The following is a 16131-nucleotide window of genomic DNA, read 5'->3' as shown; positions in this document are numbered from 1 at the left end:
CACCAAGAGCTTTCCAATCATCATTTTCACCATCATCAACCTATCACTCACTCTAGTCACACTCACCACACTGTCTACAAACTCCTCAGAAAACAGGACACCAACACCATTCACGCCCTCCGGGCACCCTTGCCACACAAACTTGTATTTCTGTCCCTGCCTACCCTTCACCATTCTCACACCACTTCCTTTCCATCTCGTCTCTTGCACACAACATTTGTACACTCTTCTTCTGACCAATACTTCCACCACTTCTCCTGATCTCCCTGTCATTGTCCCTACATTCCATGTCCCAAACCTCAGAAACCGATCTCCACTTCAGGCTGGACCCTGCCCATATGTAGTTGTAATTGTCATGGTTCTCTTTTTGAGGCAATGTTTTTATGGCCAGATGCCCTTCCTGACGCCAACCCTCTTTGTCGCCTCTTACGACACGCAGGGATACGGTGTACCTATTCTAAACCAGGGTACACATGCAGTAACATGCAGTAACAACAAAATGTGAAAAAAGTCAAGGGGTGTCAATACTTTCTGAAGGCACTATATCCAAACCACGCTACCTCCTTGATCCTCTTCCCCCATCCCTTGCACCCTCTATGTATGTACCATTTCTCGATTCAACGCCAGACATGTTAAATATATGCCATGTTTCTGCTTCATTCTAAAACAACACAAAGAAGCAATGCTACAGTCTCCAGTACCAACAGTTGTCATACACAAGGCTGAAGACATCATCTTTCCTATTATCCGCCATTCTGCTGCTTATGAGCTCAAGTCAGACCATATTGATCTTTGATCTTCCCGAAGCCATGAAATACGATGGGATTCTGCAATTGCCCCAGAAGAGAAATATTTTCGAAGCGTTTGACACGAATTGATGAAAATTAAAGTCTCACGATAAAAGCGCAGTTGTCACTTTCTCAACTCACAATGTTTTTGTCACACGTTGCTAATAATAATATCAGGAGTATGATCCTTTTGTGCTGCATTGTACACACAATTATATTTTTACAACTCAAAGCATGCACCACATACATTTTGGTGTTCAACAAAAAGGTATGATTAGCATCATGTTATGACTGTCAATGAATAGGTATAAATGTATTCAAAATGCAATGCATATTCATTCAATGTGTTCTCATTCGTACGGTTGCTGAGGATGTCGTATGCCCGGGCGACTTGCAAGAACTTGTTGATCGGTCCAACTTCTGAGCATTGCTGAGGATGAAACTTCAAGGCAAGAACACGAAATCTGCAAAGTAGAGAATATTTCAATTGCTTTTTGGTCAACCAGTCTTCCCAGTGGCCCTCACGCACATGACACTGTGGGCTCATACAATTCCCTTCTTCACAGCCAAAGTGGAAAAAATGTGGTCATTTTTGTCTTTATTGCTGTTACGCAGTCTGCACCGAAAGGTTCAATTATGATTTGAGAATGTCCTTTTAAGATTAACAAGAGAAATCATTAGAAAAGGATTACTAAAGTTTGTTCATGGCACATTTAAGAGAGGTGTGATATCTGGTGTGCGATAGAGAAGCTGATGGAAAACGTGAAAGACGAGGAAGTTGTTGTGGTAGGAGGAGACCTAAATGGACATGTGGGAAGGAGTATGGATGGTTTTGAGGGAGTTCATGGGGGTTACGGATATGGTGTGAGAAATGGAGAAGGTGAAAGGATTTTGGAGTTTGCTGATGGAGCTGATTTGATGATTTGTAATGCTCAGTTCCAGAAAGAGGATAATAAGCTTGTTACATACACGTCAGGTGGGTCGACGACAACCGTTGACTACCTGATGGTGCGTAGGCGAGATAGGGGGCACCTCCGGGACACAAAGTTGATCCCGGGGGAGGAGGCTGTTTCACAGCACCACTTGGTTGTCTGCGACATAAGGGTGAAAGGTGCGAGGAGAGCTCGGCGGGTGAAGTACCAACCGAGAATGAAGGTGTGGAGGTTGAAAGAGGTGACAGTAAGGGAGGCATTAAAAGAGAGGCTGAGTAGGGTAGAGGATGATGTGATTGAGCTTGAAAGTGGTTGGATGTCAATGAAAGCTAGTCTGTTGGGAGCCGTTGGTGAGGTATGTGGATGGACAAAAGGGCCACCGAGGCACTCGGAAACATGGTGGTGGGATGATGAAGTTGGAAAGAGGATTGACGAGGAGAGGAAGAAGTTCAAGGAGTGGCAGAAGGCGAAGGGTACGGGAGCAGAAACAGCAGAGCATGAAAGTTATAAGGCAGCCAAGAAGGCTGCAAAGAAAGAGGTAGCAAAGGCGCAGGAGGCATGTAGGAAAATGTTCGGAGAACGCTTGGATTCGGAAGAGGGTCAGAGAGCAGTATTCAGGATTGCAAAGCAGATAGCGAAAGAGACGTGTGATGTGAGGGGGGTGAGTTGCTTGAAGGATGAAGTGGGACAAATTGTTGTCGACCCAGATGGAATTAAAGGAAGATGGAAAAGATATATGGAAATGCTGTTGAATACAGAGAATGAATGGGATGGCAACATAGAGAGTAACCCAGTTTTAGGACCGGCAGAGAAGATAACTGAGAAGGAAGTTGAGGAAGCGATAAAAGCAACAAAATTTTTTTTTTTAAACCACCTTTAGAGGCCATTTTTCCCCGCAAAGCGGGGGTTGGCCTTTTTCGGGAACCGTGGTTGTTGTTGTTTTTTGGTCCCCTTTTTGAAGCAATGTTTTACGGCCGGATGCCCTTCCTGACGCCAACCCTTTTTGCCGTCTTTAACGACAAACAGGGAATTACCAGTGAACTGGTACTCAATTAGCACGACCTCAGAAGGATGACAGGCTGAGTCAACCCCCCTGGCGTTAATTCAGCGATCGACCGGGATTCGAACCCAGGATCCTAGGATCCTAAGCCGGCACCCTAGCCGCTAGCCCAACACCAGGGTTCAGGTTCAAGGGACACCAGGTTCACCAGGGTTCAAGCGATAAAAGCAATGAAGAGTAGAAAAGCGGGAGGGCCGACGGGAGTTGTGGGAGATATGTTGAAGGCAGCAGGAAGTTGGGGTGTGAAGAGAATGACAGAGATCTGTAATCTGGTGGTGAAAGAAGGCCGCATTCCAGTGGCTTGGGAACTGAGTACACTCGTCCCTCTATACAAGGGGAAAGGTGACCCTCTGGAGTGTGGCTCGTACCGAGCGATAAAGTTATTGGAGCATGGAATGAAGGTATTGGAAAGGGTATTGGAGAGGAGGATAAGGAAGAAAGTGAAGATCGACGAAATGCAGTTTGGATTTATGCCAGGAAGAGGAACGACAGACGTGCTTTTCATTGTGAGGCAGTTGCAGGAGAAGAACATGGGGAAGAGGAAGAAGTTTCTTGGGTTTGTTGATCTGGAGAAAGCATTCGATAGGGTTCCACACAAAGTATTGACATGGGCATTGAGGAAGTTAGGAGTGGAGGAATGGTTGATCAGAGTAGTGATGGCAATGTACAAAAGAGCGCGCACAGCTGTAAGGATGAAGGACGGGAACAGTGGTGAGTTTGAGGTGAAGGTGGGAGTGTATGAGGGGTCGGTACTAAGTCCACTACTATTTGTAGCTGTGATGGAGGTGCTGGCTCAGAACGTAAAGGAGGGTTTACCGTGGGAGTTGTTGTATGCAGATTATCTGGTGTTGATTGTGGAAAGTATGGATGGAAGGAAAAGATGAACAAGTGGAAGGAATGTATGGAGACAAAAGGTCTGAAGGTGAATATTGGAAAGACGAAGGTGATGGCAAGTGGTAAAGCATGTGGTGAGGTGGAAAGAACTGGGAAGTGGCCCTGTGCTGTGTGTAGGAAGGGTGTCGGAGTGAACTCCATTCAATGTACAATGTGCGGTGAGTGGGTTCATCAAAAATGTAGTGGTCTGAGAGGGTCATTAACCAGTGTGGCAGCTACATTCAAATGTAAGGTGTGCACAGAGGGAGCTGCAGATGGAGGAAATGTTGAGTTGGATCTTGGAGACGGCGTGAAGCTGGAAGGTGTGAAAACATTTTGCTACATCGGAGACATGCTGAATGGAGAAGGTGGATCAGACTCGGCAATGGTTGCTAGAGTGAGATGTGCATGGAAGGAGTTTCGGGAACGGAGTGGCATGCTGATGAGGAGGGGAGTGTCGTTGAAGCTGAAGGGAAAGGTGTATGCTGCATGTGTGAGAAGTGTTATGATTTATGGGAGCGAGACATGGGTAATGAACGTAGAGCAGCAACGAAGGTTGGAAAGGGTGGAAATGCGAATGGTTCGATGGATGTGCGGAGTATCGTTGAGAGAGAGGAAGACAAATGATGAATTGCGAAAGATGATGGGAATAGAGCCTGTGATTGATGCTGTGAAGAGGAACAGGTTGAGATGGTTTGGTCATGTGTTGAGGAAGGATGAAAGTGACTGGTTGAGAAGAGTGATGGAAATGAATGTAGAAGGAAGTAGAGGACGGGGAAGACTGAGAAAGACTTGGCTAAAGATGGTGGAAGAAGAAATGCGGGCAAGGGGGTTAACAAGGAGAGATTCAGAAAATAGGGCAAAATGGAGAACATCGTCATGGGGACCGCAAGGCTCACCCCCGCTCTAGCAGGGAAAATGGCCTTTAAAATGCATGTTGTGTTGTTATTGTTCATGGCATTAAAAAAAAAAATTAGCGTGTGAGGGAATCTGCAAGGGGGTTTGACCCACCTTCCACCCTTTCCCTCCCCCCCCCCCCCCTCCCAAATTGGTATTTGCTCTCTTCTCCGAAACTACACACATGATTTCAATGAAAATTAACCACAATCTTCTTCACCCATGATGTACCAAAGTTTGTTCACATTTAAAAATCAATTAGGGTCGAAAGGTGTGTGCGGGGTGTTTGACCCCAAAATAGGTATTTGCTTTCTTCTCCGTTACATGTCGTTATGTTTGTGGGGTAGTGATATGTAGAGTCAGGTAGATTTGTATAGGTAGGTGCTCCGATGATCATGATAAGAACCATCACCATGTAATAAGTTTTGTTCAGCCGAATGTCGGATTGAAGGTGTATCTTCGTCCCAGTCACGAGGGGGCGGGGCATGTTATTTAGCTTAGGGAATAAGGATAAATTATCCCTTGTACGTCTTACCCTTGGTGATTTATCCTTTGCCCATTTTTGCACCGCACCATAGACACTAGTTAGAATTTCCCATTAAACCACAATAACAATAAAAACCAACCGGAATCCAGACATCGGGCACTGAGGCTGACAATCCCACCTGGCAGGCACACATTGCTCAGGCAGGCCGAGAGCCACTCCTAGGACAGTGATTGGGCGGGAGTTGACCAACAGGAGGGCCGGGGTAAGAAGGGACCCGCGGATTGGCCAAGGCGGAACAAGAAGGCACTCATCGATTGGTGAAAGAAGGGTGAGCAAGAAGCGGCGCGCTGATTGGTGGAGAGCTGGACGAGGTGGTGGTGGCCTGCGGGCATTGGTGGAGAAGCGCCGATGACGTCACAACCCGACGTTAAAATAACTCTCAGATGGACATTTTCTCTCTCTGGTTCTTTTCCCTCGACGACCTTTGGTTCCCTTGTTATTCTCCCTCGCGCTCTTGTGCCTGTTCTCGTTCTAGACCTCGGGACGATTGTGCTTGGACCGACCGTGTTCAGAGACACCACCGGGACACGTGCAGAGTTTTGCAGGCGGAAACGACGCGCGGCTTGCTGCAGCGTGACGAGGCCTAGTACAAGCACTGCAGCGCGAACGGGTGCAACGAGGCCTGGTTCCCGCCAACGTGCGCACTTCGAGCAACGCTGGACCCATTCGCAGACCCTGACGAGACCTCACCAGTGATCAGAGCTCAACACACACACACACACACACACACACACACACACACAATTTATTTTCCAGTTCTTCCATCACTTTTGTCTGTGTTTGGTTCTGTGTGCGGGAGCACTCCATATATGAAATCTAGTTTATCGTCGCACTTTTCTTTGTCCCAGCATCCGTTTTAATAAACCCCTTTGTTATTTTACCTGTACATTTCTAAACCCTGTTTTGTTTGAGTTATTTTCTGCAGGTTGAAGACTGCCCGGCAGGATCACTCAGGTAAACGCTTCAGCTTCCTCCCCTTTCCCTTTCTTCCCCCGCATCTTACTATAATTCACCAAATGTCCGTCCGTCCGTCCGTTTGAAGGTACCGCAAAAACGGCTGAACCGATCACAACGATATTTTGGGTGGGTAATCCTGGGAACTCCTGGAGTAAAATAGGCTATATTGTTTTTCCAATTTCAGCTTTGGCCTCCAGCATTTTCAGGTTTGGACTCTCGCATAACGTTATTTTCCCAGGTGCCGCACAAACGGCTGCACCGATCGGACTTGGTGACCTCGGACAAAGACCTTTTATAAGGACATGGGTTGAATCCCTGATCGAGAGAATGCCAACCCCCTCCCCGCCATCACGGCCGTCTCTCCAACTCACAATCCCACGAGATATGCGGAAAGGACGACCCAAAACCAATTAATTATCTTATTTTTGATTCGTATATAAGCATCATTAAAAGTAAATAATGACCTCGGCCAAAGTTCAAACAACGTGGGTTTAATCTCTACATGAGAGAATTCCACATAGCTATTTGGGCGGTGTATAAGCTAACAGATCGCTGTCTCCATCGATCTTGCCAAGGCCGTAACACCTATCGGCTCAAAATCCTTTTAACTGTTGACTTGGTAGTTTTTACAATGAAGGAAACATTAACAATGTTGTTAAAAGTTTATTTTGTGATTAATTTGTGATTGGAGTTATGTTGTTTGGAATGAAAAAAGAGATTTTGAGTTCAAGTGAATGATGACATGCCGTGATGGTTTCTACTTTCTGAACGTGAACTTTGCGGATCGCCATATGCAGATTCGCCACGGACCCACGGTCGATGTTTCTATACGTGAACGTACCCGTTTATTTGCGAACGGGTACGTTTTTCATGGAAGTCCTTCACGAACTTGCTGTCCATGTCTGATGTGTGACTGAAGGTGCTACAGGAATGTGGAATTTATTGGTTTCACGCCGTATCTGCATTGCCTGTTTGCTTCTGGCCTCCCACCCGTGTGTAGCACGGGTATCTCACTAGTAGTTAAAGTCCGCAATTCAACTGAACACTTCGGAGTTAAAGCTCGCTATTGGCCATTCGTGATCCCTGTGATGTTCACCTGGGGAATCACACGACAATATTTTGTGGGTAATCCACACCTACCAGTGGTACCCTGGTTCTACCAGATGAGCCCAAGGGCATTGCCCCTATTTTTTGTGTGACAATACCATAACATATTTTATATCGACATGCAGCAGATCATTGCAGATGCCTCCTCAATATCAAACGCCAATATGATTCGGTTTGAAGTGTAGTTTGGGAGCAATTTCCTATTTCAACATGAAACTCCACTTTAGCAAAGGCAAATCAGAGTTTAGAAGTGATCTTTAAATAAAAATAAAACATTGCCGAGAAGTTTTCATGGCTTGAATGATTTATCAAATTAAAACAGCTCAAGCCTCATAAACAGAGGTCATCATGAGTGAACTTCTCACCAAGCCCAGGGTGATTAAAATGCCCCATTAAGCAGGAAGTGCAACTTCAACAAGTTTTCCAGTTGTTTCTGCAGTAATTTCACGATATTCTCATCAGATCCCGGAGGAAATTAATCTCGATTTTTGAAATGGAAACAACATCATTCTCCTCTACCACATGGTGCTTCCACTCATGAGATTCTCAGGGAATTTTCATCAGAGGCCATGGCCATACAATCATAATAATAATAATAATAATAATTCATTTATTTTGTATAGCGCTTTTCCAGAAGCCCAAAGGCGCTTTGACAGAGTGGAAAACATAATGCATAACAATACATGAAAACAACAATTGCAAAAAGACAAGAATCAAGAAAACAAACAGCAGCGATATACGGCATATATATAAGACAAGAATCAAAAAGACAAGACAAGAATCAATAGGGAAATATTTAAAGCAAAAGGAGGGAGAAGGAGAAGAGATAGTCAGGGGTTAAATGCTGTGGGTTGAATGTTGAATGCAGCGTTGAACAGGTGGGTCTTTAGTGATGTTTTGAATGTGGTGAGTGAGGAGGAGTCTCTGATGGTGTGAGGTAGTGAGTTCCAGAGGGTGGGAGCAGCGATGGAGAAGGCCCTGTCCCCCCAGGATCTGAATTTGGTCCGGATGGAGGGGGTCAGGAGGTTGGTACCAGCAGAGCGGAGGTTGCGGGTGGGAGTGTGTCTGGAGAGGAGGTCAGCCAGGTAGGATGGGGCCAGGTTATGGAGGGCTTTGTATGTCAAGAGGAGGATTTTGTACTGGATTCTCTGGGGGATGGGGAGCCAGTGAAGCTTGTAAAGGACGGGGGTGATGTGGTCACGGGTCCGGGAATGAGTGAGTAGACGGGCAGCGGAGTTCTGAATGTATTGGAGTTTATTGGTGATTTTTGAGGGTGAACCATAGAGGAGGCTATTGCAGTAGTCCAGACGGGAGGTGATGAAGGCGTGGATGAGGGTTTCTGCAGCCGTGGAGGAGAGGGATGAGCGGAGACGGGCAATGTTTTTCAGGTGAAAGAAGGCTGACTTTGTGATCTGTTTAGTGTATTTGTCGAAGGAAAGGGTTTGGTCAAAGATGACGCCAAGATTCCGGATGTGAGGGGAGGTGGATACTGGGATACCGTCGATGTTGAGGGCAAAGTTATGGGTGGATTTTGTGAGCGTTTTTGGGCCAATGATGATTATTTCAGATTTATCACAGTTAAGCTTGAGGAAGTTGATTTGAAGCCAGGATTTTATTTCAGTGATGCAGTTTGTCAGGATAGAGTGGGTGTCGGTGGAGACGGACTTGGTGGAGATGAAAAGCTGGATGTCATCGGCGAAGCAGTGGAATTGGAGACCATGACGGCGGATTAAGTGACCGAGCGGGGACAGGTAAAGGATGAAGAGGAGGGGGCCAAGAACTGAACCTTGGGGGACACCTTGGGGGAGGGGAGCAGTGGGGGATTTGCAGTTATTGATGGAGATGAACTGGCATCTGTCAGAGAGGTATGATTTAATCCAAGAGAGGGCAGTGCCGGTGACGTTAAAGGTGGATTCAAGTCGGGTGAGGAGGATAGTGTGATCGATGGTGTCAAAGGCAGCGCTGAGGTCGAGGAGGACGAGAATGTTGAGGTTGCCAGCGTCAGAGGAGAGGAGAAGGTCGTTGGTGATTTTGAGGAGAGCAGTTTCAGTACTGTGGTTGGAGCGGAATCCGGATTGGAATGTTTCATACAAGTTATTGGCAGAGAGATGATGTTTGAGTTGCAGTGGTCATTTACCACAGATATCATGGCCGTACAATCATCATAAATTACCACAGATCCCATGGCCTTACAATCATCATCATTTACCACAGATCCCATGACCTAACAATCATCATCATTTACCACAGATCCCATGACCGTACAATCATCATCATTTACCACAGATCTCATGGCCATACAATCATCATCATTTACCACAGATCCCATGACAGTACAATCATAATCATTTACCACAGATCCCATGACCTTACAATCATCATCATTTACCACAGATCCCATGACCGTACAATCATGACCGTACATACTACTTCCGGGTCATTCGCCTAGCAGGCTGAGCTGAGTCGGTCGTCCTGTGTATTTGATTTATTCTGTAGGATTTAGCATGTGCTGTCGTGTTGTGCTTTGGGTGAATGATTGTGATGGATCCCTGTTTCGTTTCCTGGCTTATGGCAGCGTGTCTGCCCATGAGATTTGCAGTACTTTGGTTTTTACTCGCCACCAAGTTGAAAATTTCGAACTGTAAGTACCCGCCATGTTTTTTCGTTGAGCCTCACGCGGCCCCGGTGTGCGCCTCTCAACAAGACAGTTCTGTTCCCCGTCTCGCCCCATCGCTCGCCCCATCGCTCGCCCCATCGCACAGCCCATCGCACGCCCCACCTCTGCACACACCGAGCATGTACCGAGCTCGGCTATCCACTCTAACTCCTCTATCCCGAGGCCTATTCGCTACACTCGGCAAAAACTTTTGTCTTTAAACAACACCACTCGATTGACTCCTGGACTCGTGTCAGGCCTCAGAGAACTTGAAATCGGCGTTGGTCTCCCGAGAAAACGCACCAAGCGAGGCGGGAGGAGAAAGCAGAGAAAAATACCGATTGTGATTTCTCTTCGCGACCAGCGACGGCCCGGCCCACATTTTAATAATTCCTGCGAAAAAGTGTCCCCTGTCAACTTCAATAACCTCATCTATCCCTGTAGAACATACACAGCACCAAAACAACACCGTTCTGACCTGTATCTTGCCTTATTCAACGCTCAGTCTGTAAGTAGTCCTGACAAGCGAACCGAAATTACCTCTTTTATTCAAGATAATGATATCGACGTGCTTTTTCTGACCGAAACTTGGCTCCGACCCAGTGGCGACGAAGCGAGGTGTGCTGATCTCACCCCACCTGGATACACCCTGCAGTCATTTCCTCGCTCCTCCAGGGGTGGGGGCGTGGCTGTTATTTACAGAGACAACTTCTCTCCCTTTGTCTCCTTCACCACGACTTTTTCGTTCGACCATTCATCCTACAAGCTAGCCCATATCACCTTCACTCTGTCAGAAAACACTCTTCATTTCTTCTGCCTCTACCGACCTCCACCTAACCGGAAAAACAAGCTTACTGACTCTATGTTCGTGACCCAGCTTCCTAATCTGCTCGACCACTGCAATACTCTTCCTGGTTTCGTCTTGATTCTTGGAGATTTCAACGTCCACTACGACCAACCACAACATCCTCTCACTTCAAAGATCATTGACCTCCTTTCTACTTTTAGTCTGTCTCAGTCTGTCTCCCAACCTACACACGTTAAAGGACACATCCTGGATTGGTTAGTGCACAGATGCGATGATCAGTTGGTGCAGTCCACGTCAGTGACCTGTGCTATCACCTCGGACCACTTCTGTGTCACCAGCCACCTGAGTATTGCTGTTCCTCGTCTTCAGCCCACCTTCATGCTATCGACCGTTCCGCCTTTAAAGAGGACCTTCACACCCATCTCTCTGGCCGTTCCTATGTCACTGCAGAAGACCTCGACTGTTGCCTCCGCACAGCGTTGGACTGTCATGCTCCAGCGACACGGCACCGTTCCCAGGCGCAACTTTTTTTTGCAACCAGGCGCAATTCCCAACACAACACCAGGCGCAACAACAACAACAACAACGTTCCCAGGCGTACTCCGTGGTTCAGCGCAGTCAGCGACGAAGTCAGGGCTGCCAAAAAGGAACGACGACGTGCCGAGAGACAGTGGCTGAAGACTGGCCTCACAGTCCATAAACAGTTGTATAACATAGCTAAAAGACTCGTCATAAAAATCATTCTGAAAGCAAAAACGTCATATATTTCTGATCGGATTACTAGGAGCTCCTCCTGCAAGCAACTGTTCAGCATTACCAACCGCCTGTTTGCCACCAAAAATAAATCCGTTCTTCCCACTGTATTTCCTCAAAACGAACTACCCCAACGCTTCCTGCATTTCTTTCACAATAAAATTCAGTCAATAAGAAACAATCTTGACAAGCAGTCACTCCTTTCCTTCGATGATGCTGAACACTGCTTTCACGGACGACCTCTTAGTTCGTTTACTCCTGTTACTGAGGAAATTGTCAAATGTACAATCCTTAAGTCAAACACAAAAACATGTGATCTCGACCCCCTTCCCACCGATTTGTTTATTGAGTGTTTGGACACCCTCCTCCCATTTATTACTGCAGTTATCAATGATTCTCTGACTACGGGTTCATTTCCGCTCCTCTTTAAACAAGCTCTTGTTAAACCACTTCTTAAAAAGCCCACCCTTGACCTTAACGACATGAAAAATTACCGTCCTATCTCCAACCTGTCTTTCCTGTCAAAGATCACAGAAAGAATTGTGTTATCACAGATGAATGACCATCTAGTTTCAAATAATCTTTTCAATTCTCACCAGTCAGCATATAGACCAGGCCATAACACCGAGACCGCTCTCCTAAGAATAACCAATGATCTTCTGACCTCTCTTGACTGTGGTAAGGTTTCCGTTCTTGATCTTTTGGACTTGGCTGCCGCCTTTGACACGATTGACCATAGTGTCTTAATTCGTCGTCTTGAAATCACATTTGGTATAACTGGTACTCCCCTTTCTTGGCTGATGTCCTATCTTACTGATAGAGTGCAAACAGTTGTTGTCAATGGCCAGAAATCAGCCCCTTCTCCGCTTTCCTTTGGCGTTCACCAGGGCTCAGTCCTGGGACCTATCCTCTTTCTTTTGTACACTCAGCCTCTATTTGATCTTGTTGCCAGACATTCAGTTGATCACCACGCCTTTGCGGACGACAATCAGCTGTACAAAGGAAGCACGATTCAACAAATCGTGCCCACTGTTGAAGTGTTAGAAGGCTGTATTGCCGACGTGAAGGCGTGGATGACCCAAAACAAACTTCAGCTGAACGATGCTAAAACAGAGTCTATGATTGTAAGATCGCACAGATGTCCTCTACAATGTTCACTTCCTACCACTATTCATGTTGGTGAAACCGATGTAAACTTTGTTTCGTCGGCCAAGAACCTTGGTGTGGTTTTCGACTGTAACATGACATTTTCCAAGCAAGTACTTCAAACTTGCAAATCAGCATACTTTCAGCTGCGAAAGATCGCATCCATTCGCCACTTTCTTACTCCTCAAGCTGCTCTAACTCTGGTCTGTGCCCTCGTCCTCTCAAGGCTAGACTATTGTAATTCTTTGTATGCTGGCTGCCCTCAGTTTCTCTTGGATAAGTTACAAAAGGTTCAAAACTCTGCCGCTCGTCTTGTCTGTAAGGCGAAGAAGTCTGACCATGTTACTCCGCTGCTTGAATCTTTACACTGGCTGCCTGTCTCTGCTCGTGTGCAATACAAAATTTGTACACTATGCTATAAATCATTGTTTGGAACGGGACCTCACTATCTCTCCGATTTGCTCACTCTCTATGAACCTCGGCGACGGCTTCGTTCAAGCGACGACTCTATGACCTTAGAGCCGCCGCGCACCAGCACCAAGTCGTTTGACGAGAAATCCTTTTCCTTTGCTGCACCTCTGCTCTGGAATGACTTGCCTTCCTCTGTTCGACATGTTGACTCTCTTCCTGCCTTTAAAACCTCCCTCAAAACCTATCTGTTTCACAAGTCTTTCAAGGTCTAAGTCCTGTTTTCCCTTTGGTTTGAGGTGGGACAGAGATCGAGAGTATGTCTGTGTACATGTGCGGGGGAGGGAGGGGAGGAGGAGGGGGAGTACACATCTGTGGGTTTTGAATGGGGAGGGAGAGGAATAGGGCAAGAGTGAAGGTGTGTCTGTGTGTGTGTATGTGTGTGTGTGTATGTTTGTGTATGTGTGTGCGCGTTCGCATGATAATGTAAAGCGCCATGAGGGTAGTTTACTCTGCTTGATGGGGCTATATAAGACTCCTTTATTATTATTATTAATCATCAGAATTTACCACAGATCCCATGGCCGTACAATCATTATCATTTACCACAGATCTCATGGCCGTACAATCATCATCATCATCATCATTTACCTCAGATTCCATGGCCGTACAATCATCATCATTTACCTCAGATCCCATGGTCGTACAATCATTTACCACAGGGTGTTCAGTTTACGTTTATGTTCAAATTTTCTCTCCGTTATTCACTTACGCCCGCTGTACATCTTCCTCCGAGGCATTCCGCGTCAATCCCAAAACGATATACGGATCTTCCATTGCTCAAACGTCAAAGAAACGGCTTCAAAACTGCAAACACATTCGCGCGCTTTCCCGTTGAATTATTTTCTTCAACTCCGATTTGAAAGGAAACGCAAACAAGCAAAAACAATAATCAAGAACTGCATTTCCATACAAACCGCGAGATCAAAATCTCTAAACAAAAGAGGAGAAAAATAAAACGAAGGGTTTACTTTATGTACGATCATTCGAAACCTGTCCTCGTCAACCAGCGTGAACGGCTAAAGACGTGTTGACGTCATGACGTAAACAGTAAACACCCATTAATTCTCACGGATTCGCAATTGTTTTATTTTGATAATATATTTGACTGCAGGATATTATTGATCGAACTTCCTGTTGAATAACGCAACCCTAAGGATTTAGACTACTTGTTGGATACTGATAAACCCTTTGGTATTACATGTTGTGTTAGGTAACCTTGTTTCCGTTTCCGGGTAGGCGGAGTCAGTTGCTCGATGATACCCTGCAGCCGAAGGCTTGCGTGTTCGGTCACTGTGTTGTTTGAATAAACTCAGATGTTCATTTGTGCCTCCTTGAACTTTTAACATTGTTAGTCAGCAAAAGGAACATTCTGCGTAGCTCTGGGTGTGATCAAGCTGATAACGGTGGATGGCAGCGGATTGACTTTCGATTTCCGTCCGTCGTCATCGTTGGTAATGGTAGTTAATTTATTATGAAGGACATGATGGCGATGCAGCAACGTGCTTTGTTGAACCAACAATAGGCCGCGGCCGATCAACAGCAGGCACACATGCAGGAAATGAAACTCCTACGTGAGGCCACAGCAGGCCGCCCGCCCACTGGTTCTGGTGACGTCGGTGACGATGGTGCTCCAGATCGTCAAAACACCCCTGGGACATCTTTATCTGCTCCGAAATTCTCGGTTAAACAACCACCAGTGTTATCCGAGTCTACGACCTTGCGGGATTTCAAGGCATGGAGGGAACAATGGGATGATTACTACCTCATCACACGTCTCGATCGTATGCAAGCTCGTGAGCAGTTACCAACTCTCCGGAACTGTCTGACATTGGGCATGAGATCAGTCCTCAAGAATGCCATTGATATCGATTTCACATCGGACATACTTTCTGTCAGGGATGTTCTCGCCAGCATCGAAGCACATCTACGAGGACAGCGGCACATCATCCAAGATCTGGGTGATTTTCATTAGTGGCACCAAGGGGATGGAGAGACCTCCGACTCATTTTATTGTGCACGAAAGGAGATTGCTGCCAATTGTGATCTCTCAACCATGACTGTTGAACAACAGTTTGTTATTTGGATCATCACTGGCATATCTGACTGATTCAGAGGTGTGTCGTAAGCTTATGGCTGAAAGAGATCTCACACTACAACGTACTCTGCGCATGTGCCGTAACGAGGAAGCCAGCAGGAAGGCTGATGATGTCATGGCCGGACGTCAGTCCCGGGCTGTCATTGCTAAAAACTCGTCAACCATTTTATCGTCGCAGTCAGTCCCGACCCGAGACCACCAATTGTGGAAATTGCGGGGGCGATTCCCATAATAACTCGAAGAGCTGCCCGGCTCGTGATAGGAAGTGCCAGAAGTGCGGCACCGTGGGCCACTTTGCACGTGTATGTCGAAAATCGAAGGGGGACCTGCCTGTATGGAGAGCTAGACAGCACAATGACAACAAGCAACCCCCAGCTGTTCGGCGGATTGTCTTTGTCGCTGATGTGTTTCGCACATTGCAGAGGAAGCAACATTCACCGTGGATTTGTGTCGACATGGACGACTTCGAGGGTGATTATATTGGTACCCTGGAGGCGCTCCCAGACACAGGAGCTGAGGCAACTATCATCAGTCCTGGACACCTGCAGCAACTTGGCATGCATCCAGATAACTTGGATGATGGTGACGACCTCCGAGTGGTGAACGCTGATGGTGCTTCAATGAAGTGCGTGGGCACTCTTCACATTGGTATCCGTCATGGAGGTAAAACTGTTTGTGAGACTGTATACGTGTGCGATGGGGTCCGAACACCTTGTCTGGCATTTTATTTGTTGAACGACTTGGCGTGGTGCAATTGTGGCAGACCATTCAAACAGTCGAACAGTAAAACACAGCCTTTACAACATAACACGGTCAGTTGATCCGATGATGACTCGCATTCCGTGTCTTCAACGAACTCCAGCACATGGGATTTCAGTGATGAACCTAATCAGCAACAACGATCACAGGTTCGTGATCATCTGATAGCCGAATTTGCAGACGTTTTCACCACAGACGATAGCATTCGACCTATGGAGGGCGGGGCCATCCGTATTAACCTGAAGGATGACGCTGTACCTTTCCAGCTGAGGAAAGCACGTC

At 46.5% G+C, this 16131-nt stretch overlaps 1 protein-coding gene across 1 annotated transcript in view; it reads right to left on the bottom strand.

Moving 5' to 3' along the window:
• The window catches only part of LOC137430457 (dnaJ homolog subfamily B member 13-like), a 33506-nt gene extending 19875 nt beyond the window's left edge, over positions 1-13631 (bottom strand). The window contains exons 1-3 of the mRNA XM_078781198.1: positions 13503-13631; positions 5575-5753; positions 1149-1252 (exon numbers count right to left, since the gene is read on the bottom strand). Of these exons, the coding sequence (XP_078637324.1) occupies positions 1149-1252; positions 5575-5753; positions 13503-13631 (412 nt within the window). The remainder of the gene's footprint in view (positions 1-1148; positions 1253-5574; positions 5754-13502) is intronic.
• Positions 13632-16131: the final 2500 nt, after the last annotated feature.

The sequence above is a fragment of the Myxine glutinosa genome, chromosome 7 (assembly GCF_964187855.1).
Source record: "Myxine glutinosa chromosome 7, kmMyxGlut1.1, whole genome shotgun sequence".
Lineage (NCBI taxonomy): Eukaryota > Metazoa > Chordata > Myxini > Myxiniformes > Myxinidae > Myxine > Myxine glutinosa.
Note: the sequence above shows the minus strand (reverse complement) of the source record. Positions and strands in the feature narration are given on the sequence as shown.